The 26667-nt window shown below is 40.5% G+C and overlaps 1 protein-coding gene across 1 annotated transcript in view; it reads left to right on the plus strand.

The window, feature by feature from the left end:
- Positions 1 to 21787, plus strand: part of LOC144238530 (fatty acid desaturase 2-like protein FADS2B) — a 37680-nt gene extending 15893 nt beyond the window's left edge. The window contains exons 3-12 of the mRNA XM_077772332.1: positions 1803 to 2000; positions 3496 to 3597; positions 8224 to 8349; positions 10907 to 10967; positions 15592 to 15668; positions 15863 to 15960; positions 16944 to 17040; positions 18941 to 19020; positions 19645 to 19770; positions 21344 to 21787. Coding sequence (XP_077628458.1) covers positions 1803 to 2000; positions 3496 to 3597; positions 8224 to 8349; positions 10907 to 10967; positions 15592 to 15668; positions 15863 to 15960; positions 16944 to 17040; positions 18941 to 19020; positions 19645 to 19770; positions 21344 to 21425 — 1047 coding nt within the window. The 3' untranslated portion in view covers positions 21426 to 21787. The remainder of the gene's footprint in view (positions 1 to 1802; positions 2001 to 3495; positions 3598 to 8223; positions 8350 to 10906; positions 10968 to 15591; positions 15669 to 15862; positions 15961 to 16943; positions 17041 to 18940; positions 19021 to 19644; positions 19771 to 21343) is intronic.
- Positions 21788 to 26667: the final 4880 nt, after the last annotated feature.

Here is a 26667-nt window from a genome sequence, read left to right on the forward strand (position 1 = left end):
CATGTGCATCCCACACAGCTGGGTGTCAGGAAGCAGAGCTCTAAATTTGGCAATGAGGGCTCCAAGGGCTCATAGCTTAGATTCATAGCCCAGCCCTGCCACCGGTTGTATGGGTTCAGGCCAGTCCCCAAACCTCCCCATGGCTTAGTTTCTCTCTCTGTAAAATAGCAACAACAGTAGCACAACCTCTAGGAGATATTGAGGGATTCTTGAAAGAGTTAAAGGCACTTCAAGTGCTTAGGAGAGTGGAATGTAGTAAATGCTTAATAATGTTGAGATACTATCATTATCATGAACTCAGCTGTGGCACCAGAAATTCACACACCTCCCGATATGTCCCCATCATTTACAGTAGGAGGGTATATAGATTAAAAAAAAAAAGAAGGTGATGCAAAGCGTGTTTTTCGTAAAATTTTCTTGAAGGAAAAGAAAAATCCCTAATGGCTGAGAATTATAAGGCAATCATTCATATCTAAAATAATATTGGACTTTGGACTTTGGGCTAAAGGTTTGCTGTGTATTTTGTTTAATCCATGTGTGGATACTCAGGTGTGTGTGTGTGTGTGTGTGTGTGTGTGTAAATACATAATACTCAGTTATATGTAAATACATAATTAGTTTGAGCATGACACTTATGTAAGGAAGCATGGGTTGAAGTCGTGTCTGTCAATGACTTGTTGATGATTTCAAACCAGTTGCTCTTTTGGACTTGCTGACCACTTACTCTGTACAACAAATGAGTTGGAAAAGATGGTCAGGTTGGTAGGCACTCTAGAAATTGCCTCTTAAACTCATCCAGGGTCACCGACATTCCAAAGTTGATGGGGGCTTGAGAGATGACCCCAGGCAGAAGATCTTTTAAAACTTGGACTTATGAATTTTGCGATGAAAATTTTGCAGTTAGAATTTTGTTCATAGTTCTTTCTTTTTATACTGGAAATTTCTCTCCTTTTCTGTATCTTAACCATCTTGCTCTAGTTCTTACACCTTGATCATTGTGTCATGTGTCCTGGGTTCAAACTCATCAGTCACTAAGCTGAGAAATATTCCTTCCCAGGCCTTGCACTGACTCTCCAGGTCATTGGCAAGCTTGTAAACCAATGCTAGCCTTGCATGTGCACACACATGCACACATGCATGTTACAGAGACACTGGACCAGATAACCGCCCCCCCCATGCACACACATACACATCAGCAGACATTCACTAATGCCACCAGAAAGCCTACCTTTTCTAGGAATCCATCAAGTAGCTCATAAGAAAGTCACCCTTTGAGCTCATCTAAGTTGACTATATTTTTCTATGCTCATTATCTTTAATGAAAGGACTCTTTGCACAAATTGAACTGTGCTGATGTAGAAAATTCTATACCACTAAGTAGTGTAACACAGGTCCATGTAGACAACACAGTTCCCCGAGGCATAATTGATCAATCAACCTGAACCAATACTGATGATTTAAAAGGCAACTGTTAGACACAATAATCTCCCAGACACCCCAAACCCCACTGTTTCTGAGTTCCAAAACAGTTTAGGAACCATTTACAAATCATTAGTCATCTTTCTCTTCTCCTGAAAAAAATATTATCGTAACCTTTTTAAAAGGTTTTGTGTGTTCATGGTTTTTATGTTTTTAATTTTGCCCAATCAATACCCTTACATTTCTATTCATAAAATTAAGGTAATTAAATTTTAATAAAAAGTAATAAAAAGGTAATAAAAAATAATAAAAGAGATTATTAATTGTGTTCATTTGTGTTCCCTTGCGGGAACTAATTCTTTCCGTGAATATTTATTTCTCAGCCCCAGTTGGTGGAAGATTTCCAAGAACTGCGGAGAACACTAGAGGCCATGAACATGTTCAGTGTCAACCCGGTGTTCTTCTTCCTTCTCTTCACCCAGATCTTGATTTTAGAAACCCTGGCTTTGCTAATGGTGTGGCATTTTGGCAGCGGCTGGCTTGTGACAGTATTCATTTCTCTCCTTCTCGCAATTTCCCAGGTAAGCAACTGTTCTAAACCCAGGCATTGGTTTTACGGGGATGTTCAGGGTGTCTTCTTCTCCGTGTAGACCAGTGCCAGCTGCTGCCTGACACTTCCTGGCAAGCTACCAATCAGTGTCTGGCACCAGCAAGTTACCACACCTTGCTAGACCCAGACTCTGGTCTGTAGAATGGGGAAAACAATTTTTTATGGAAATATTCTCTACCAAACAAGTTAATGTGTAAAACACCTAGCACAGTGACTGGCACATAGGAAGTATATAATTTATGACAGATGCTAATCTTTGCCCAATTTTATCCATACCAGTTCAGTAACTGAAGTCATTTCTTAGCCATGTAACTCTCGTCTTTTTCTTTTATTCATCTTCCCAATCAATAAGAAGAAAGAGAGGCAAACCAAGAAACAGAATCTTAACTGTAGAGAACAAATTGACAGTTACCAGGGAAGAGGTGGGTAGGAAATGGATAAAATAGATGATGGCGGTTAAGGAGGGAGCTTGCCATGATGAGCACCAGGGGTTGTATGGAAATGTGGAATCACTATAGTGTACACCTGAAACTAATATTACATTGCATGTTAAGTAACTGGAGTTTACATAAAAACTTAAAAAAAAACATATGGATTCCACCATAAATGATCATCAACAACTGGCACATAACAGAACATTGGATAAATCCTTCTTGAATGAAGTGTGAATCTCTAAACATGGCTTTCTGTGAGCACAACGCTGTGTTGTGGATACCAAAAGAAATGCACCTGGTTCCTGCCCTTGGGAAAAGGGTCTTCCACTGTTGGAGATGGATGTTCAAACTTGTAAACATACTATGTGACAGAATGACATTGATATCAAAGAGAGGAATCAGCATGTGTTGTTGAAGCAGAAAGAGGCAATTAATTCTCATTGGAATAATTGGAGAAGTTTTTATGGAAAATTAACATCAATGTTAATTCCAGAATTTTATGTTAATTTTCTTCTTGAAAAGTCAACTTACTTTATTTTTTGAAAAACAATTCTTTTGGAAACTGGAAAGGAAAGAAACGTTTGTTTAATGCTTAGCATAAGCCAAGCGCTTTGTAGGTATTTAAGTTGTCCAATAGTCCATGAGTAAAGTATGATTATCTCTACTTATCAGACAAAGAGCTGGGGTTCAGAGGTACATTGACTAACTTGCCAGGATCTGTGCAATACATACAGGTAAAGAATGGTTTAGAACCCAAATCTGCCTGACTCCAAAGGCCATACTCTTTCTACTCCTCACTGGAGGGTTTTGCTAGTGTCAAGGAAAGTGTTCTAGGATCAGAGAATAGTGCAATCAGAGAACCCCATGTACAAAGGTACACAAGTGTGAAATAATAGAAAGTGAACTTGGCTTGGGATCAGATGAGATCCCCCACCGTTCTTCTCCAATGGGCCCTGGAAACTATGAATGGGCTCATATATTAATTTCCTCTTGACTCCTCAACTTCTCTAACAACAATTTCATCTCTTCTAGGTTCAATGTTTCTTTCTGCAGCATGACTTTGGACACCTTTGCGTGTTTACTAAGTCCAAGTGGAACCACCTGATGCAAAAAATTGTGATGAGTCATTTCAAGGTACAGGAGGTTCATGGAGCATGATGGGATTCTCAAACATCATTTCATTTTTTAATGTTTATTTATTTTTGAGAGAAAGAGAGAATGAGCAGGGGAGAGGCAGTGTGAGAGGAAGACACAGACTCTGAAGCAGGCTTTGGGCCATAAGCTGTCAGCACAGAGTCTGATGCGGGGCTCGAACTCATGAACCGCGAGATCACAACCTGAGTGTAAGTCGGACGCTTAGCTTACTGAGCCACCCAGGCGCCCTTCAAACATCATGTCTTAAGGCAGCGGTTAACAAGTTGGTTTGTGCACTCATATTAATAGAAAAATGTTTGTGTACAAATAGATGGGCAAATAAATGTCAAAATGCTAAAAATGTAGAAACTGTATGTATATATACTATATATACACATATATACTAATATGTGACATAACTTTAAATATATATGATAAAATTAGGATTTGAAATTTTTATGAGAAAAGGCTTACTTTTATTTAGGAAATTCCAACATTTCTGGAACCCCAATGAACTCTTTGGCCCAGGCCCTGGTACTCCATTAAGAAACGACCTCACAGGAGAAGAATTGTGCTTTTATAAATGAAGATGTGTTCTGTAAAATCTAAATAGGAATGTTTGTAGAAGGGGTCTGAACATTTAGTGCTGGGAACCTACTGGAAGTCAACAAGGTTGATTAGTCTTGGAAGGATAAGGTTATGAAGAAGTAAAGGGAAGGATGCGGGATAAAAAAAAGTGAAGAGAAAGAAAGAGAAAGAGTGGACAAGGTCAGGTGGCACTGTTCAAGTGTCACGGGTTGCAAATCCCAGTAGTCTACTGGAAAAAGCAGTGGTGATGATGGCAGTTGGTCATGTACCCCCCAGCCAAACTCCAGAAAGGCAGGCGCTTTGTCCTATGTGCCACTGCAGTGCAGTGTCTAGTGGAGTGTTTATCACATCATAGGCCTTCAATAGCATTTATTGAGTAGATGGATGGATACATGGACAGGTAGGCCAAGGTAATGGCACAAGACTGCTAAGGGCTGGCTTTAGCTCTGACTCTGATGGGACTCCTTGTGTGATCTTGAATGAAATATATTTTTTTAAAAAATTATTTACTTATTTATTTCTGAGAGAGAGAGAGAGAGAGAGACAGCATGAGCAGGGGAGGGTCCGAGAGAGAGGGACACAGAATCTGAAGCAGGCTCCAGGCTCTGAGCCGGCTGTCAGCACAGCACCCATCATGGGGCTTGAACCCACGAACTGTGAGATCATGACCTGAGCCAAAATTGGACGCTTAACTGACTGAGCCACCCAGGCGCCCCAAATGAATCATATTCTATCTCTGGTTCTCAGTATTCTCATCTCAAACATTAACAGCTAAACTGGATGTCTGTTTTTCTATGACATTCTAGGATTTAGTGACTCTGTAGTATGATCCACATGGTGGGAAATGCTTCTGAGCTTTCCACTAAGCCAAATCATGCATTCAAGCCAGCCCATTTTGGGAAAACTCATAAGCACTGACTCAGAGCTTATTTGTTTTGCTTTAACACAGTGGTTTTATATTGAACTGGAAGATACTTAAATTCACAGTCTTAACAACCCTCTTTCCAGCTGAGCAAACTAAGTCTAAGTAGAATAAGTAATACAAAGCTGGACCTCGATTCATATTAGAATTTTCTGTTAATGAAAATAGAATGAATAACACATTGTCATTTTATGTGATAAGTTTCATGTAACTGGAATATTCCTGTAGGTACACACTTCTGTACTGTGTCCACTAGCGCTAATTTGTCCACTAGATGGACAAATTGTGTTTGTATCCACTCAGAAATCTTTGATAGAATAAAAGCAAAGACAGTTTCTTATGTCCTGGTGAGAATTAAGCTAATGGACCTGCCCACTCTCCCAACCGTATTTTGAGGAACTCAGAGGAAAAGGAGACTCATGTGTCCTGGAGGTAACTGCTGTTTGACTTGGTGCCAGTAGATGTCATATTTCAAGCTCCACCCTTGCTGGTGCCTTAAAAAATCACTGCTTTCCCATTTGTTCAAATTTGTACACAGCTCTCTTTCTATAAATTGTGTTGCCAGAAACAGTTTTACATGAGTTGAAATGAATATAACCTTGATGCCTCATGAATAGAATAAATGGGTAGTGCTCTGAAAGTAAATCGAGAATACTCTGCATTTCCAGGCAAAAGCAGGGATTTGTGAGCAAAATGAATATGGGCTTCAGTCATGTGCAGCAGAGAGAACTAGCTGTAGGAAGGAAAAGTGGGTGAGAGGGAGATAACAAGGGAGACTATAATAGAAGCAGCAACATCACCTTCTACATACATCATAATTTTAAATTTCAAGACTTGATGTCACGCCAATTTACCCTCCCCTGTGGAAAAGCACAGATATTAAGATTTTTTTGGAAGTTTCATTCACTACATGTGCTAGTAAGTATGTATATCTGGCCTTTGCAGTGTTTGCACAATAAAAGAGCCCTCCTGCAAGCACATCATGAAATATCTGCACATATTTCAGATTTCTGTGCAATATTCAAATCAAAAAGGACTCGCTGTAGCCTATTTTTCAACTCCCCTTCCCCAACACCCAGCATGCACAGTTTGAAAACTATAAGAATCAAGTATTAGTATAGGGACAAAGACATAGAATATTTGATATTAAGGTCTGCCTTGAAAATCTGGCCTATCCTGTTTCCATGACTGCAACCTAAAATAATTTAGGGGAGAGGAGTGTCAAGCATGTTACTTCGGGTAACCTTTTTCTCATCCATTTCACGGAGGAGGAAACTGCCTAAGGCCACACATACCCAGTAGCAGGATTTGAATTCAGGCCAAAAAATGGCTTTCAACCAAAGCTTAGATTCCTTATATTGCACCAAGAAAGGACCTAGCTTGGAAATGAAGAATGACTTATGGAGGTTAGTTCATATATGCAATTTATGCAGCTGATAATCTTCACTTGCCTCTTGCCTCCAGGGCAATTGTTGCTTCCAGACCAAAAGGCGTGAGTGGAGCCAGCTGCTTTAGATCACACCCACAATTACTCTGACCACTGTTCTAAGTTCCAGGACCTTGAGCTGTCAAGATCTGCTCCCTGACCTATCATGAATGGAACCTGTCTCTCCTATTACCTATTTCCACAGATAACTGTTGACTGAGAGGCTACAGTCAAAATGTTGTCTCCTAAAGGATTTATTTATCAAAGTGAATCATTGCCTATCACACTGTCCTTTTTTCTGTATTGCTATTAGGTTATACATTTCATAAGTATGGGAACCCCATTTTATCTTGTCTAACTTTATATTCCAAATGCTGGCTCTGTGTCTGACACATGGGATGCACTTCAAAATAAATGACGAAAAGAGCAAGTGCACAATTGTGAGTGGGTGGTAGCAGTTTGGTGGGAGAAGAGCAGAGTGTAATGGAGACCCTGTAAGGGGAATAAAAATTGATGAGTGCATGTTCAGTTTGACATATCGTGACACACCCACAGAGAAATTTTTAGAATGTGATTTCCCATTCTTTCTTTTTTTTATTAGTTTTTTAAAAAAAAAAATACATTTACTTATTTTTGAGAGACAGAGAGAGAAGGAGCACAATGGGGGGAGGAACAGAGAGAGAATGAGTCAGAGAATCTGAAGCAGGCTCCAGGCTCTGAACTGAGAGCACAGAGACTGACTCGGGGCTCGAACTCACAAACCGTGAGATCATGACCTGCGCAAAGATGATGACCTGAGCTGAGGTTGGAAGCTTAACCGATTGAGCTACCCAGGCATCCTGAAAATGATTTCCCTTTCAAGCATGAGAAAGGAAACTGAATATCTCAGTAGGCCAACTTTTTACATACATCATCTCATGTCTCCCCAGACACCCCATGAAGGTAAATTTCATTATACCACTTTTACTGAAGATGGAATAGGACCTCAAAGAGGGTGAAATTTACCCAAACCACACAGCAGTGTTTATACATCCAGCATATGAAGCCACATTGATGTGCTTCCAAACCTAGCTCTATTGAGACCTTCACACTGTCATTGTGAGAGATAAAAATCACCCGCAACCTAACTACAGAGGATTTGAGTTCAGCACCATTTAACATATTTTTATTCTCAGGGATTTTATATGAGATCATAGAAGCCTGAACATGCAATATTCTGAGCCAAGACCCTTGAGAGATCATTTCAGATTCATGATTCTTTGAAATACTGATTAAAGCAGGCTTCCCAGGACCATTTTTCCCCCCAGAGCTACTTAAAGATTTAGAGCTGAGTTTTCTTTATTTGTAAAATAAGAATATTCTCTGTCCTACTTATTTTAAGAAATTTTTTAAATGAGGGACCCCCCCCAAAAAAAAGAAGAATGGAAAAACATTACATTTCACAGGTTTTTGTGAATTGTCATGATCAGGAATTAGTCTGAATTTGTGTTCCTGAATTGCATAATTATTTGTTCATAGATTTGGAAAGTCTCTGCCCAATAAGCCATTCTGTGACCCAGCAGTCTGGGGGGCAAGTTCCAGAAGCTCAGATATCTTACTTTGACTTTGGAGATACATACAGAAAACTCTGAGAGTGAAGGACATTTCAGGAGAAACAGCTTGCAGCTAATGGAACCTCTCTTCTCCTCAGGGCTTGTCAACCTCCTGGTGGAATTACCGACACTCGCAACATCACGTAAAAACAAACATCTACCCCAAAGACCCAGATGTTGATATGGGTGCACTTTTCGTGCTTGGAGAATTGCAACCTGTCAAGGTATGTTTAGAATTCATGAGCACATGAGAAATGTTCCCAGAAGTGGTTCCTGGAAATGTCTATGGTCTTGTCCCAGAAAGATTGAGTTGGGGGCTCCCACTTCAAGCACCTTCTCAGAGCGGGTCTCCTTCTTTTAAGTCCAGGATGTAGATGTGAAATAATTGAATTTGGGGCTGTATGGATATAAGTAGGTGTGGAGCACGTGATTCTATGGCCTTAAAGGACATGACACAAACCTCATATAGCAAAAGGTATGATAACATGTGTATCACCTGGCTAGAGCAATTCTGGTGACAGACAGGTCCTTGCCCAGTGGCCGTCACCACCCTTGAGGCAACACAAGCTAGTGTTCGGTAGTGAAACCAGATTGGCAATGACTCTCCAAAGCTTATTCCTTCAGAGAACACATACCAGTATATCCAATAAGTACTAAGTAATAAATATCTGAGTAACTAGTTATCTCAACTAATTTTAGCTCAGTGAGAAAAGGCTGTGCTGGTATTCTGAGTTCATGTTCACTTGGTTCATTTATACATGAACCACAGCCCAAATGCTTTGTATGACACTTGGAGATGTCACCCCTTATTTGGATTTGTTAAACAATAGAAACGGAGAGTCGACTCCAGAATTTCTCAGTTGTTGATTTTTTTTAACCTCAACTTAAAATCATTATGTAAAGGACTATTCCCAAAATTTTAAGGAGAAAATCTTACTTCAAAAAAGGACGTACAAGGATAACTACAGAAAGATCCCCTCCCCCGGAGAAATGGTAGGTCCTGAGTCAGGTGCTTAGAAAAAGGCTGCCATTTTCTGAAACAATTTAGGAGTTTTATTAAAAATAAGCATGTAGCTCTGTCAGTTGCTGCCTGAACTTTGTGCTACAGAAACCAAAAACTGCAACTTTTTGTAAATAAGTTTTCCTAGTTTCAGAAGACTGAACCTTCTTCTCCAGCTAAATTAGGAAACAATCTCTTGACTAGATTAAAAAAGAATCTCTGGCTGTGATTACAAATCAGTTGCTTTTGACAACGGCTCCACAAATAAGTTGGACCTCTCTGATGTTTGTGGACTCCTATGCTCATCAACAAAAGTATGAGCATGACGCTTTGAATTTTTTAGTCACCCCCACAGAGCAAGAAGGATTTGTCTGACTGAATTTTATGAAGCAGGCTGACCGTACCCAGAAGGACCTCTTTAAGGCTATGTTCAATATACATGCTGCCTCTTTACAAATGATACATTTTATAGCAGATTTTGGGACATGTCCCTAGGCCTTAGGGTTCTGTGTAATATGGTTTCAGAGCCACTGTCTGAGACAATGCTTGAAATTATTTAAACTTTAAAATTCAGTTGTTTTACATTACAAAAATGGTTCTAGTGAATCCTGAACTTTTTCTTCCATCTCACTTTGTTGCCAGTCTTTCTACCATTTTCTTCAAACACTCTACATGCCACGTCGTGGGCTCATGTTCTGGAAGACTTAGAGCCCTCCTTTGGAGTGATACTCAAAATCAGTCCTCCGTCTAAGTGTGCTAGCTCCCAGAAACTTCCACCTGCTCTTTTTTCCCATGTTTTCCACTACTTACATATCTGGAGCTTTGAGAGTAATTGCAAATAGCTCTTTTAACATTATCAGCATGCTATTTCTTTTTATCTATGATACTAAGGGAAGGAAAGGTCAACCTTACTATCCAAATATGACAAGAACTCTATCTGCAGGAAGGGGGGTATCAACAAAATGGAGGAGAGCAGATATCGAGCACTGCGCCCAGCGTTGTGACCAAGTAAACATACAGTGAAAATGTAGAGCAGAGGCAAATTTTCATTTTCATTCATTCAACTAAACAGTTACTGTATGTTTACTACGTACTGAAGATATAACCATTACCTCTATGGCTCCCCTCAAGGTGTTTGCTGTCCTTATGCACTGAGCACATATTAAAGTAACTAAAGAGATTCCTAGAAAATTAATCAAATTCCCAGCGTTTCAATTTTATGTAATATCATTACACCTTAGAAATAATACATCACAGTGTGAGATCCATGATGAGAACACAAAGAAGGAAAGATGGGACAGATAAGAGGGGCCATGCCTATATCTTTTATCACATGAACATTTGATAAAAATCTGTTGAATGAATGAATGGAGATGGAAACTAGCTTCAAGCAGAATTCTAAACACGATAGTTAAAAGGGGCTAGGAAAACGTATGAGAAACGTATGAGAAACATTTTGATCACCACTTCACTGCATAGAAGGCAAAATGTTTTAAAATAGCTTCTATAGGATTTTAAAAAATCACAACCCCCATAGTCAAATGCAAAAATTACCCACATTTAATTAATGCAGAAAGATGCTGCAATATTTCCTCTTATTCCAATTGTTGTCCTAGTGTCTCAAGTTTGACAGCCAACAAATTCTGATCATATGACCCTTTCTATAGAAGTTTTAAATACACACACACACACACACACACACACACACACAGAGCAATATTCTTGAGTATGATGATAACAAGTATTGTCTCTAATTTTAGCTTTATGCTCTCTCCTTTCAGTTTGGCAAGAAGAAAATCAGGTACATCAACTATGAAAAGCAGCACCTGTATTTCTACATGGGTGAGTCTCCTTGGAGCCATTTTCCCTAACATTCATATCCTTGAAGCAAGCCAGACGGCACAACAGCAATGGTCTCACAGAGAGACCGGTCCACGTTTTATTGTGACTTGGAAAAGCAGCATGCCTTATTTTGGACTTCCTGGCACAAAAATCTGAAAAACATAGAGGAAAAGCAAATAGGGATTTTTAATGGCCTGGTAGATGCTCCAAGAAGGATGGAAGTCAAGATGCCATTCAAGGGGCGTTGTATTGGGGACTCTCATCCAAGAACGACTAAACACCTGCTAAGAAGAAAAAAATTAGTGGTATTTGGATAGGGAGGAAAGAGAGAGAGGAAGAGAATGCGAAAACATTGACATTATGAAATCAGAAAACTTAGTGGCTCAGGTATAAAAAGGCATCTGTAGAGTGTGTGAGAAACAGAAAGCTGGTTGTTCCCATGACCTATATACATCTGCAGAAGATATCTAGGTGGATATATGTATACACACATACACACACACGTACATATGTACACATATATATAGTGAGAGAGAAAGAAAAAGGTATATATAAACATATAAAGCACATATATATGGTTTTTTTGGTTTGATTTGGTTTGGGTTGGGTTGGGTTGGGTTTTTTATTTTGTTTTGTTTTGTTTTGTTTTGTTTTAAGATAGTAACTGAAACTTCCCAAGCAACAAAATTTATTGATATTCTATTACATAGAGTGTAAAGTATCTTGATAATTTTTTTTACAGAAAGCCACTATTTGAACAATCAACTGTAAAGATGTTTTAACACAAAGAAACTTTCCATTGTTCAAATTGTATTTTGTAAGATGAAGAGCATTTAATTTCTAAACTGGTGTCATTTATATCACACTCAGACTATAATGACTGTTTACACATAGAACTTTGTTCCATTTCTCAGTGGACAGTACAGTGGCAATTCTTTTCTTTTTTTAAGTTTATTTATTTATTTTTTAGAGACAGACAGAGAGAGAAAGCAGGAAAGTGACAGAGAAAGAGGGAGCAAGAAAATCCAAAGCAGGCTCCATGTGTCAGTTCAGAGCTGAACACGGGACTCGAACTCATGAATGGTGAGATCATGACTTGAGCCAAAACTGAGTCAGATGCTTAAGTGGCTGAGCCACCCAGGTGCTCCTACAGTGGCAATTATTTATTTTTTTTTAATTTTTAGAATTTATTTATTTTTAAGAGAGAGTGAGACAGAGAGCTGACAGGGAAGGGGCAGAGAGAGAGGGAGACACAAAATCCAAAGCAGGCTCCAGGCTCTGAGCTATCAGCACAGAGCCTGATGCAGGGCTTGAACTCATGAACTGTGAGATCATGACCTGAGCCGACTTTAGATGCCCAGCTGACTGAGCCACCCAGGTGCCTCTACAATGGCAATTCTAATCAATTTTTGAAGTTCAGCAATCCTCCAAATGTTTAAAAATCTACTTCATAACACAAGTCACATGGGGTGCCTGGTTGGCTCAGTTGGTTAAGCATCCAACTCTTATTTTCCGCTAAGGTCATGATCCCAGGGTCGTGAGATCAAGCCCTGAGTTAGGCTTTATGCTACATGTGGAGCCTGCTCAAGAGTCTCTCCCCATCTCTCCTTGCCCTTCCTCTGCTCACTTTCTCTCTCGCTTTTTCTAAACAATAACAACAACAACACGACAAGCCACTGGAAATCTTTGATGATAGTTGCATCCAATATAAGTGAAAATCATATGTATGTACGTAGATAGATAGATCTGAATCTATTACATATATGTATACACACACGTGTGTGTGTGTGTGTGTGTGTGTGTGTGTGTGTGTAATAGATCTGAATGTGGATTCAGGCTTGAAAGAAAATAGGAAAGCTAAATAATTCTGATAATGATAATATATCATAAGCAAAAATACTTTACTTTTAACCAATATTAAACCCATGACAGGTCACAAAGTGGGCTTTCATGGAACCCCAAAATATGCTCATTTAAAACAAGCTTACATGATTGAGAAATAAGACAAATCAGGTCAGGCCCCAAGCATTTCCTTTAGATCAGTGGTTCTCAACTAGAAACACATTTGTCTATGTGTCTATTGGGATAGAGACAAAAATACCTACAGACATTTGTGGATAATACAATGGAGGAGAAAGGATGCTGTTGGCACCCAGCGGGTAGAAGCCAGTGGTTCTGTTAGACACCCTACAATATGCAAGACAGCTCCCCTAACAACAAGAAATTACCTGGCCCCAAATCCTACAGTTCTAGGTTTGAGAAACTGTTGCCAATTATCTGATTTGCTCAAATGCTGGGCCCCAGTATTCACCTGTAACATGCCTGACCAGGATGGCCTATGGGCCTTTTTCGGACGTAGGGGGGTCAGTCCCCACTGCTACCCCTTCTACTGCTGGAATTCTGCAACCTCACCTACTATAGTCACCCTCTCCTTCTCCTGCATGACCAAAAGAAGGAATGAGGACATTGGTGGCCATTTTGAAAGGTAGCTGATCTCTTTTTTTGTGGGCACATCACTTTATTTCTTTGGTTTTCCAACTTAACTCTTGGACAGTGTAAATTCAGTTACTCGCCTGCCTGGCCACTGTATGGTCCCCTCACTGACGGAGCACAGGCTCTGAGGAGAGGATCAACAAAAAAAAAGCGGTCCCCAAGAGCCAACCAGGCACAGCAAATGGGCCAAGCACCATGCTGAGCCTGGTACCCTCCCCCTTTGGGGGCACCAGACAGAAGCCACCACAGACCTACTCCACATTTGATTTCTTTTTTTACAAATAGTTTATTGTCAAATTAGTTTCCACATAACACTCAGTGTTCATCCCCACACGTGTCCTCCTCCATGCCCATCCCCCCTCCCCCCCACATCCATCAGTCCTCAGTTTTTGTCAGCATTCAAGAGTCTCTCATGGTTTGCCTCTCTCCCTTTCCCCCACCATTTCCGCCCTTCTTCTCCCCCTTGTTCCTCCGTCAAGTTCCTCCTAATCCTCCTATACGTGCAAACATATGATATTTGTCCTTCTCTGCCTGACTTATTTCGCTCAGCATAACACCCTCAAGGTCCATCCATGTTGCTACACATGGCCAGATTTCATTGTTTCTCATTGCCATCCACATTTGATTTCTAATGTTCCTTTGGAAAACAGCTTTGAGTAAGGAGGGTGCCAACCCCAAAAAGAAACTGAAGACCTATATTCTGCTTAAGGGACAGCTCACTATGTTACAGTACTTCTTTTGTCCCCAAGAAAATTTTCTTCACATAAGAAAAAGGTTGTTGGAATTGCTTTTCTGAACTTTCTGTAGTGGTGTAATATGCCCTTAGCTCATGAGGAATGAATGAATGGTGTGGATTCACCACACGATGCCCAGCTCACATAACTCTCTGCCTTGGGGCTGTTTCATTGTGTCTTTTCCCTTCAAATGCCAGCTTAGCATCTCAAGTACAAGTAAGTCATGTTCAAATTGTCAAAGAGAAATGGAGTTGGACAATTTTTTAAAGGTGACAGAGAGACTTTATTAAGACTTCCATAGTAGGAGAAATGGACTCCAGTATAAACTCAGCTCAATTCTGTGAACCAAAATGTAGGAGACCTTTTAAACACTGGGTGTGCTAAGGGAATTACCAAGAGACCTTGAAAGGAAGAAATGTTGGTCAGTGTGATTAAGCCATCTGGGTCTGCTGCCCGGTGCTTATGAAAGTTAAGTTCCCACCACTATACAGAGGATGGGAGACAGGTCCTCTCCTGGACAATTATATTCAAAGGAATGACTCCCAGGTCCTTGAGAAAGATATTTCTGGACCGTAGAAGATCCACCAGGAATAGAAGGAGAAACATTTTACAATTGCAAGTTTTCTAACAGAAATACTCTAGGAAAAGGCAAGTCTGAGGCCGATGCTGAGGCTTGAAAAAACAGTAAATTCTTTTGGCAGTGTTTAACTTTCCCAGGAAGAACTGTAAGGGGGAAGGGGGTCATTCCAGAGGCTTGACCTTGAGATTTTAGAAACTATGTGCATGTTTGTTCAAGTATCTTAGTGTGGGGAATGGACAAAATCATTTGTGCTAAGAGTTTGTAGAGTTTGAGATTCAGGAAGCCAATATTGAGTGGAGAAAGAGGGTTTGACTAAAGCCTGGTCAAGGACAGAGTCGTCAAAACTCAGAAGGATTCCAACACACTACTTTGAGCAGCTTCCCTGGTGCCAGGGAAGAAGCAGGTAAATAACCATCTGGTCAGGAAGTGAATATAGGTTTTAATACTTCTGCCACCAGGACATATCGTGACAGAACCCAATCCTAAGGATTCTCATGGCCTGATGGATTCCATGGGCCTTCAGGAAGTTTGAAAGTTCACAGCAGGAGCTCTTCTGGGTTGCCTCCCTAACAATGACTCAAATCTTCACAGCTTCCTCTTCCTGAGTGTCCTTGAGAGAGCTTGACCCAAAACCTGGTTCGGTCTCAGAGACTCAAAGAGCCCCAAGAAGTCCAGGATGTGGTTGTAGATCTCCATTTTGTATTCCTTTTCAGGGGCATCATTACAGGGGTGACATGTTCAGAGATGGACTCCTGCCAAATTGACTGGGGTCAAATTCTACTCATTTACTCACCATCCATTTTGTGTTCTTTTTCAGTTGGGCTTCCCCTTCTCACACCTGTATATTTCAACCTGGCATCCATGCAAATGATGTACCTCCGAAGATATTGGGCAGTGAGTAACTTGACTCATCCTCTGAAGCTAGATCAGGTAGAGCAGGAGGCATGAAAATGCTTGGCTCCTTCCAGATGTAGCTTCTTTGAGTAATAAGGCATACAATTTAGCCAGTATGTAAAGGGGCCCTAGCAATTGAAAGGGAAATGAACTTGTGTCCAGGGCATTTAACTGTCAATCACTTTTCTTTGCAGGATATTGCCTGGGTCAGCAGCTTTTACATCCGCCATTTTATCACATTTGGCCCTTTCTATGGTATCTTTGGAACCATACTGCTTATATATTTTGTCAAGTAAGAAAGTAAGAGTATTCTTTTATTCCCATAACCTAGATGATCCTCTTACCTTCCTTATCTGAGCTATTTGTTTTCAGCAGAAGATTAGGACACCATGCCCATTCTCTGTAACTGAGACATTAACATAAAATGTTTTTTTAAGTTGAAATAATTAAATAAGAGTTCTTTAGAAAAAGAATTTGCCCTTTTCCTCCTACATGCTTAATTCAAATTTTCAGAATTCCATTGGATCCTGAAGCCTTTTAGAAGTGGAATCCAGATGGATACTGTAATCCTTGGTAAAAATAATGGAAGGAAAAATATTTTTAATGTTATTTTATGGGTAGAGATTTTCTCAAAACCAAAATGACTTCAACTAAATAGCTCTCTTCGACTTCCCAATGTATTCCTTCCCCATTCTTTCACATTATATTTCTAAACCCTACATAATAACAAGGATACTGACAACTAATATGCATCCCACACTTCTATTAAGGATTAACCTGCATTATCTTACCTTATTTGATATAATCGTTGCACTTCCCTGTAATGTAGGTTGCATCGTCTTCATTAATCTCAGAGAGATTGAATCATTTATAAAAGTTATAGAGCAAGTAAGGGCCAGTGGCAGTACTTGAGCCAAGTTCTATCTGATGGCAAAGCCAAGGCTGTCAGTCACTTTGCATATGCCCTAGGTATCCTTTGATCCTTGTACCAATGTTGCAGAAAACTTTGGGGCCTCTGCACTCGTACTGCTACAGTATGGTCTTCTGCAGTGTGGAGCTGCAAGGCTGGGCTTGTGACCAGAAACCCAGTGTGTCATCCCTACATATAAAGGGTCTCCAAAGAGAAAAACAAATGACCTTCATTTTATAGGAATCCTAGATTCCCTTTCCTTTCCTCCAGAGCTCAACCAGATCCAATAGCAGTTGTGCAAACCCAGTGATGGGAACTGAAACACTCCCAAGGAATCATCACTGTCTCCTTTTATTTTCTGAAAGGTTTCTTGAAAGTCCTTGGGTAACACTTGTTACCCAAATGAGCCACGTACCAATGAAAATGAACAAAGAGGAGAACCAGGACTGGCTCAGCACTCAGGTAAAGGTGGAGATCCTAGGAGAAGATCCTTCAGCTATACTAATTTAGAGTGTGGCTACCACAGATAAGAATAATGATTTCTACTTACAGAATGCTTGCTAGGGGCTAGTGGCTGTCCACTGCTTTTCATGTAACTACACAACACAGGCACTATGATTATTACCGCTTCCTTCTCCAAGCTTATTCCCAAATTCAATGGACCATACATTAGGGCATAGAGTATTGGTTCTCAAACTTTTTGGTCACAGACTACCTTATATTCTTCAAAGTTATATTCCTATAAGTTTTTGAGAACCTCAAAGAGCTTTTTATCATGTGGGTTATATCCATTGATATTTACTGTATTTGAACTCAAAACTGAGAATTTTAAAACATTTATTTATTAATTAACTTCCAAATATCAAGAATAAAACCAATACATGTTAACCAGCAAAATGATGATGCCATCCTATGTTTAGAAGCCTCTGGAAAGAAATCCACTGTACGAGCATGAGAGATTGGAAACGAAGAGAGGCAAATGCTGTTTTCGAAGTATTCTGGGAAAGTGGATCAAGAAGATGTGGTTTATCTATACAATGGAATACTACATGGCAATGAGAAAGAATGAAATCTGGCCATGTGTAGCAACATGGGTGGACCTTGATGGTGTTATGCTGAGTGAAATGTGTCAGGCAGAGAAGGACAGATACCTTATGTTTGCATGTATAGGAGGATTAGGAGGAACTTATCAGAGGACCGTGGGGGAGAAGAAGGGGAAAAATAGTTGCAGAGAGGAAGGGAGGCAAACCATGTGAGACTCTTGAAAGCTGAGAACAAACTGAGGGCTGATGAGGGCTGGTGGGAGTGGAAGGGGGGTGATGGGCAAGGAAGAGGGCACTTGTGGGGATGAGCACTGGGTGTTATATGGAAACCAACTTGACAATAAACTATGAAAAAACAAAGAAGTATTCTGGAAAGCTTTGACCTTGCAGGTCCCCTGAGAGGATCTTAGAGAACCCTAAAGTGCTCTGAAATGCACTTTGAGAAACATTGACATAAAACAACCACAAAAGTAACATTCAAATGGCAACAACGCAAAATGGAATTAAACCTTAGAAAGGCATTGAGTAAAATGACATTCATAAGCGTTCTTAATCATAAATGTTTGGAGAAGCCCATGAACTCCTTCTCAGGATAATGGTTTTAAGTTCGTGAAATAAAATACATTAGATTGCAAAGGAAACTACTTAAACTGAAATGCTCTTCCATGCTCAGAAACCTCAGCTGAACAATTGAATGTCTTACTTCCCATTTAGAAGTCGTTCAAGTGTCCTCTATGCAAATGGTATTCTAACCCTTACAATCTCTACCAAAATCCTCTAATCCCACTTCCCATCTGCCAGAGTCCTCATTCATGACAGTTTATCCTTCTGTGTCTGACGGCTGATGGTGATTTAGCCCCCTCAAATCCCACATACTTCTTCATATCTTTTGCTTTCTATAAACTTCTTATCAAAATATCTTAGCACCTTTTTAAATTATAATCTTCTTGAGACCTGGCAAAGAGTATCTTTTATATCCCTCTTAGTTTCTTACACAAAATAGGAACTTGTTGAATGATTGACTTATTAAGGGAATAAATAAACACCTTTTTTTTTTGAGAGAGAGAGAGAGAGAGAGAGAGAGAAGGAAGAGAAAGAGAAAGAGAAGCAGGGCTCACCCAAAAAGAACTCATGCTCACCTGAAGTGGGGCTCAAGCTCACACAGTATGGGATTCCAACTCATGAACTGTGACATCATGACCTGAGCCAAAGTCAGATGCTTAACAACTGAGCCACCCAGGCACTTTGGGAATAAATAACCATCTTCTTTGTTTGACACTTGGGCTCACTTATATCTAATGTAAGCTTTTTCTTTGCAGGTCTTGGCCACCTGTAATGTTGAGCAGTCCTTTTTCAATGATTGGTTCACTGGGCATCAGAACTTCCAGATTGAGCACCAGTAAGTGATAGAAACAGTTCACGGTAAAAGGCAAAGGCTGTCACGTATAACAACTCCCCTATACAGTCCAGGGAAAGCCCTAACCTCAGGATTTAAGAGGGAAAAAATGAATTAGAATTCTCTCAATTCTATTAACAATGGTAAGGAAGGGAAGAAAGAAAGGAGGTGTAACAATTGTTAGTAAATGTAGGGAAATCTTGGAAAAATACCAAAGACTCAGTTTGTAGGTTCCTAAGGACTTAGGAATTAGTCACTGTTTTTTTTTTTTTTTTTTTAGCATGTGGTTCATTGGCAAAATCCAAGAAAAATCATGATACTTGTTTATCCAAACTGTTTTGAAACATAATTAAGATTTAATTTTAATCCCATTCTGTATCTGCATCTTTAGGGCTGAGGCTTAAAATAATCAACAATGAAACTCTATATTTTATAGAGGTAAATTTCTTAGGTCTTCCCTAACAATAGCCACCCACAGAGCATGCAGAGGGTTAAGAGATAAGATTAGAAGGTTTTGGCAAGATGTTTTTGAGCTTCCTGAGTAGAAGTATTGTACTTCTAGTGATAGGAGAACAAAAACTCCTTCTTTTAATCTAAGCTACATATCTCCTGTCTCTGATTCCCTAGTCTGTTTCCTATAATGCCACGCCATAATTATCACAAGGTGGCACCCTTGGTGAGGTCACTGTGTGCCCAGCATGGACTGCAGTATGTGAAAAAGCCCCTGTTGGAAGCATTTGGAGATATTGCCAGGTAATTAGCGTCTCTCAGCTCACAGCTCTCATTTCCCTCTCATTGCTAGTCCCCAGACTACTCACTGGCTTGTGAGTTATCTACCCAACAGCTCTTTGTTAAGGGGCATCTGTATGCCCAGCATGGACATGAGACCTTTCAGGGAACATCAACAATGCAATAACAGTAAATACTTCTTACCATTTACCTACTGTCTTCTAGATACTTCTTAGTGAAAATGTCTTGCGACCCTACTAAATCTCAAGCTTCTTAAAACCAGGGCTGCCTGTCATTTGTCTCTGCATCCTTCACAGAAGCTTGACATGCTTTAGAATTTATGTGCTGGGAGGGACTTTCAAATCATCTAGCCCAGGGTTGAAAACCTACATGCCATAAGGTCAAGAGACATACGTGTGTGACTGACCAAGAGCAGAGAAGCCTGCAAGGACTGAGAATCTGTACTCAGGTTGGTGCAATCACAGCCCTCTAGAGAGCATGAGCAGCGAATGATTTGGGTTTATTAAGTTTCTCTTTCTTTTAGAATTAGGGAAAAAAATACCAGTGTCTTGAATGATGCTGACAAGGCCAGGCCTGGCCTGAACTGACCCCTGGGCAGTGCTCCAGCTTTAGACTCTCCACCACTCCCACCTTCCTTCTCTGCCCTCCAGAGACCTAGCCTCTCTGAAGTTGCTACAGAACTCCCTGCCCTTGCCATTTCCTGTCCTTTGTCCCCTTAGTTTTGTCTAGAATGTTCTTCCAGTCTGTCACCTTTCCTTATATCACCTTGTCTATTTCCATCCCCTCCCCAAGACTCTTAAATGCCTTTCTTTCATCTTGGTCTTCCCTCAACCCAAGACTCAATCTGTCACATGCTCTTGCAGCACCTGCTTCTCTTCATTTTAACATTTATCACAATCATGATTAAATAACATCATGGTTAATAAGTTACTTAATATATTTTTCCCAAGAGGGGGAAATGGGTGAGATGGACTTTGTGGAGGGCCCTTGTTGGGATGAACACTGGGTGTTGTATGTAAGTGATGAACCATGGGATTCTACCCACAAAGCCAAGAGCAGACACTACAGATTGTATGTTAGTCAATCTGACAATAAATTATAATATATATGTCTCCCAAGCTAGACCAGGAACTCCATATAGGTGGGACTTTTGTCTCCCCTACCCACTGCTGTATTTCCAGAACATAGAAAAACATCTTTCACATTATAAAATATGATGTGGGTAGAAAGTAGGATGAGTTGATTTAGAGGTATTCGCTTATCTTACAGAGACTCAGAGATGCTTTTTTCTTTTTAATTAATGCTAGAGAAAAGGACAGTTAATGGTTTGGGGGACAAAAGAGAATGAAATGAAAGAAAAACTCAACCTCTTCCCTAAAGAAAAGGTGAATTGATCTGCTAAAACTCAATGCAGTGTATTTGACTCCCTCCACTGGGCAACAGAAAAGACGTCTTTCAGATATAGCTGAAAATGGAAATATTGCCTTGAACAAAGCAAAAGAGCACATGTTCCACAGGGCAGCTCCTTTTACATTAAAGTCTCACCTACTGGTGATGTTGTTTCTCCCTCCCACAGGGCCTTGAAGAAATCTGCAGCCCTCTGGATGGATGCTTACTACGAAACAGGAAGCAGAGTGTCAACCTCGACACACATGTAGCTGGACCTCTGAGGGGGATTAGTGAATGAGGAAAAGACCTTTCCTGGTTACTTGCTGGTGCCATGGCCATACCTGGTGTGTCAAGAGTGTGAATTCCAAGGACACATGATAACCCCTTCCCTGAAGATTTTCTCTGTAATTACAAAGCAATGGAAACACAAGATGGTTGGGGTGCCAAAGGGGTAATGGGAGTCAAATTCTTTTATTTCTTCTATAGAATTTTGAACTTATTCTTACCATGAGACCTAATCAGATCATCTCCATCACTGGGACATATACAAGGGAACAAGGGAGTCTTACTAATGAAGCAGGTGTAGGAAGAAGAGGCCTAAAGGAGAGACCTCGGATGGACACTTGGGAAAACAGCACAACTGCTCTTAGAAGAGAATAGTGTAGTTAAGAAATTTCTGTTTAATTACAAATTTGTGATCGTTCCTTATTTAAATGTTCTAGCCTCTTTTTCTTTAAACATTGACTATAATTAACATTAAAGTCTCCTCAAATGTTTTGATCTCTACTTCAGGTTTTCATTATTATACCTGCATATGTGTAGTTAGTGTGTATATGTATTTTGCTTCCAAACTATAAAATCTCTTAAAGGAGCCCCCTGCATCCAGGCCCAAAGCAGCTGATCAAAGAGGTCAAGTTGTGTATTTAATGTTACTGGTCTTCTACTGAAGCGTATCCCTGAGTATAAGATTGATTTGCTTAATCCCTGCCCACCATCGCAGGACTACCATGCCTTATTATTGAGTAACTCTGATGAAGGAAAGAGATTTGGTTTCTGTAATGTAGACCCCAAGCTGTGTCAAGATATTTTCCCAGCTTAGCCTTAGTTCACCATGTCTTAGGACAAGAGAGTTCCAATGCTAGAAGGGTGAGTGGACACTCAACACCATACTGATGTCTGGATTATGTGCTTTTGCTCATCTATCCATGAGGTCGTGTTACAGCTCACCTTAGCTGTGAGAAGGGAAAGTAAACAGTATAAACTTCCATCTGCAGCTCCAGGCTAGTCAGCATTATGGACCTATCTGTTGTCTGAAATGCTACCAGGAAGCATTTTATTCCCTTACTCCAATCCCTGTGAATACTCTTTTTCTTTGTTTCTTAATTAAATCCCCGGGTTCAGGAGCAAGCATCTTGTGACAGAAGTGACTGTGCTGAAACAGAGTGACCACGGTCAGAGCAGTACAAGATGGGGCAATGAAAGACAGTGCATGAAGTTACTCACAGAGGCAGGGGAGTTAACCATGTATATCAAAGGTAGGAAATCAAGGACTGTTTGGGAGGAAGGAGCACTGAAATGGTAATAATATTGAACAGGGAAGTTAAGCAGAAGATAGAAAGGAAGAAAGGTTTGTTGATTCCATGATTCTTCATAATATAAGGCCTAAATGGATGTGGGAAGAAGCCACATCTCACATGCTGGTGGATCTATAAGTGATTTCTCCTGCGTGAAGTCAGGGCTGCAAGTGGGTGTGGGGTACAGTTGTTGGTTTTCCATGCCTCATCTGGTCCAGCCCTCAGACAGGCTCAAGTGCTGTTTCTTACCCTGGTCACTACACATAGCAAGCAGATTTCTCCCTGGAGAGACTCACTGCCTCAGAGACATCCCTCCCTCAGTGTTGAGACCAGGCCACCTGGCAGTTGCCCAAATGGAGGTGGTTACTGTGGGACTGAATAAATCAGAGAGATTTTGACACATTTCGTAGGGAAAACATGTGAAATCAGTTCAAGCAAGTCGCTAAGTAAGGATAAAAATTTATGGTGGACTAAACTTTAACCTGCTTAGTGGGTCTCAAACAGCACGATAGTCATTTTTATGAATTATCTCAACTGATTTCTCTCCTTCACCCTGTGCTGACTGGTATTTGTAGGTGAGGCATGTGACTACATTTTTAACTGGTCCAACAAGCTTCCTAGAGAAGGAAAACCAAGGCCTGTCATGTTCACAGCCTCCCAGAACACTAAGCACGGAGGGAGATCTAGATGGCCAATCCTAAGCACATTTCATTTCTGTCCCCTCTGTTCTATGGCCACATGAACTAAGGTAGCTTGCTGGACCAGACTTCTGCTTCTTTACCCTAAATAACTCCTGAGAATTGAGTTACAGCCTTACTTGAAACTGTTCAATGGACTTTCATGACTCTTACAATAAAGACCAAACCCTGAGATGGCCATCAGACTTTGCGTGCATTGGCCCTTCTCCATATACCCTCCTCTCCCTTGTACCACTGTGGCCCTGGTTCCCTCTGCTTCAGCCCCGATGGCTTCTTCCAGTCATCATGCTTCCTCTGCCACAGTATCTTTGCTCCTAAGCCCAGTGTCTGAACCCCTCTGTCACCCTCCCTGCCCTCACTTCTTCTCCCCTGGTTACCTGCCACTCACCTGCAGATCTCAAGGCAACCTTCTCACTAAGTCAAATCCTAGTGCTCTATGCTCTGTAGCAATTACTACAGGTAAATTTTTACCTTCACTTGTGTGTCCTTAATTTGTTTGTCTTCTAACCCAGCCTGCAATAACCATGAGAGTAGGGACTGCTTGATATATTAGAATTATTAACTCAAAACAGAATAAACATCATGCATACAATTATCTTTCATTATTTTTCACTTATTCATATACACATATCTTCATCATTGCCTTTCACTTGGCAACAGTTATTAAGCACCTACCAAGTGACAGTCATTGGACAGGTGATGTGAACAAGAGGGACTTTTGAATTTTACATTTTACTAGAAAAGACGCTCAGTAAACAAGTAAATGAAAGAAATAGCAAGATGATTATGCAAAAAGAATATATACAGGATGTTGTAAGAGAGAATGATAAGTAAGGGACTAGTTTAGACAGAGGATCAGTGGAATGTGAGAAGAACATGAAGGAGCCTGCCATGAGATTGTGATGAACAGGATTGTCAGAATCCACAGTGCAAAGGCTCTGAGGCAGAAACAAGCTACTGTTCAACGAACAGACTAGGAGGTGTGTCAGATGGAGGACTAGTGTGCCAGCTTTTTCCTCATATTTTAACTATTTCTTAATAGGGCTAGTTTTCCTTGGCCTTTCTGCAGCATTCAAAAATAAATTCCTGATATTTATACAAGCATGGTTTCCTCTGAGACATCTCCCCAGACTTAAGTAAACAGATTAAGTCTCCCTTGATCATCTCTGATGCCCAGTGCACCTCACTGATACAGCTTATTCTTGCCTATATACCTGCTACACTGAAAACCCCATGGGAGCTGTCACTCATCATTTTATTACCAACTCAGCCTAGTTTTTGGCATTGAGTGGGTGCTCAGTAAGTGTTATAATGAATAATTAATTAGTTAGAGCTGTGGTATATAAGCCTGGAAAGTTAAATTGAGTTCACACTGAAAATAATCTAGTATTTTGCAGGCTGGGAATATATGCTTGGTTTAGTAGACTACATGGGTCCACAGGAATCTGTGAGCTGGAGAGCAATGTAATGGGAACTGGGCTTTGGAAAGACCCTCCTGGAACCACACAAAGGGAAGTTTGGAAGATGAGTGGCATGGAGGAGGGGAGACCAGTGAGGTGACTAATTCAACAACCTGGGTGGGAGATATCGAGAACCTGAGTTCAGCTGGTGGGATAAACACTGAAATGGAAAGAAATGGATGAAACGTGATGTAGAAGCTGGATCCCTGGAACATGTCATATAATTAAACATTAGGGGGATACAAAGACAGCAAAAGTTCCTATCGTAGTTGGTAATATTAGGCAAAGGGCAAACAGTAGAAAATCGAGCAAGAGTGAAAGGCTCTTTTGAAACATCTTGAGTTTACACTATTGCAGGAAAATCTAAGTGTGAATGGCTAGCAGATAATTCGAGAAAACGCCCTTTGGACCTTGGAAGGGCCATAAGGGTAAAAGATGCCAACTTGGACATCGTCCCCAGAGAGGTCACCAAAGAAAAAGAGCAGAGGCAGACACTTGATTTGACAGAGAATCTTACTGTGTTTTCAGTAAAGTTGGGACAAAAATGGGCCAGCGAAAACAACAACAGCAACAACAAACACACACAAAAAACAAACAAAAAAACAAAAACAAACAAAGAAAATCCCAGAAAAGGTATGCTGAGTACTCACAGGAAATACAAGGGACTGTCAGAGAGAGAAGATGGGAGAGAAGAAAGGTTAGGAGTGCAGCTAGGAATCAAGTTCAATACTGAGAGAAGGTGTCAGAGAGGGAAACCCATTTCATTTGATAGAACTTTGTTTAAATTGCAAAGTTGAGTTTGGCTTATTTCAGGAAGAAATGAAATATCTAAGCTGAAGAATGTGCCCTGAACATATTCCACTGTGTCTTTACCTCCTTGGAACCCTCTGGATCTCCATTAGCCTTTCACCATTTTCAATTTGACAAAGTCCCTCACAAAGCCTTGTATCAGTTATACTGAGGGTTGTTTTGTGGGTTTTTTTTTTTTTTTTGCAATGTCTTATCTGTTTCATCTGTGCTTTCTTTTTCGAAAGTTTTTTTTTTTTTATGAGAGAGAGAGAGAGAGCAGAAGCTGGGAAGGGGTAGAGTGAGGGAGGGAGACAATGAATCCTGAGCAGGTTCCAGGCTCTGAGCTGACAGTACAGAGTTCAACAAGGGCTGGCAGTCACGAACCATGAGATCATGAGCTGAGCCAAAGGCAGAAGCTTAACCTACTGAGCCACCCAGGTGCCCTGTCATCTGCACTTTCCTTTAAGCCACTCTTTCCCTCTTCTCCATCCCAGGTATATGGCACCACCATTCGCACAATGGATCAGAACAAGAATCTAAGAGTCAAACTTGATTTCTATCTTTCTTTCACTCCCTACATTCAAACCAAAATCAATTTCCTGTAAACTTTACCTCCTCAAAACACTGCAAGTAAGTAGCCTTGTCTCCATACCCATTATACTACCCTAGTTCAAGCCACTATTATCTTTCAAATGAAAGGCCATAAGAGCATCATATATGTCTTCCAACCTCCATTCTTGCTCTTATAATCCAAGTCCAATCAGCAGCAATAATAACCTGTCCAAAGCAGTGATATATCTAGTGCCACGTCTCCCACTGACCCTATGGTAACTCCTTTTCACACTAACATTTGAACTCCTGAGGGCTCTATGTGATAAGGTGTCTGCCTGGGTCTCTGACCCCAGGTGTAAGATGTCCTCCTTCAGTCCCTCCAGGCCGCTTTCTTGTCCTTGGAACACACAAACAGGCCACGCTCTTCCAGTTCCCACT

This window comes from Crocuta crocuta, unplaced genomic scaffold (genome assembly GCF_008692635.1).
Source record: "Crocuta crocuta isolate KB4526 unplaced genomic scaffold, BGI_CrCroc_1.0 scaffold405, whole genome shotgun sequence".
Lineage (NCBI taxonomy): Eukaryota > Metazoa > Chordata > Mammalia > Carnivora > Hyaenidae > Crocuta > Crocuta crocuta.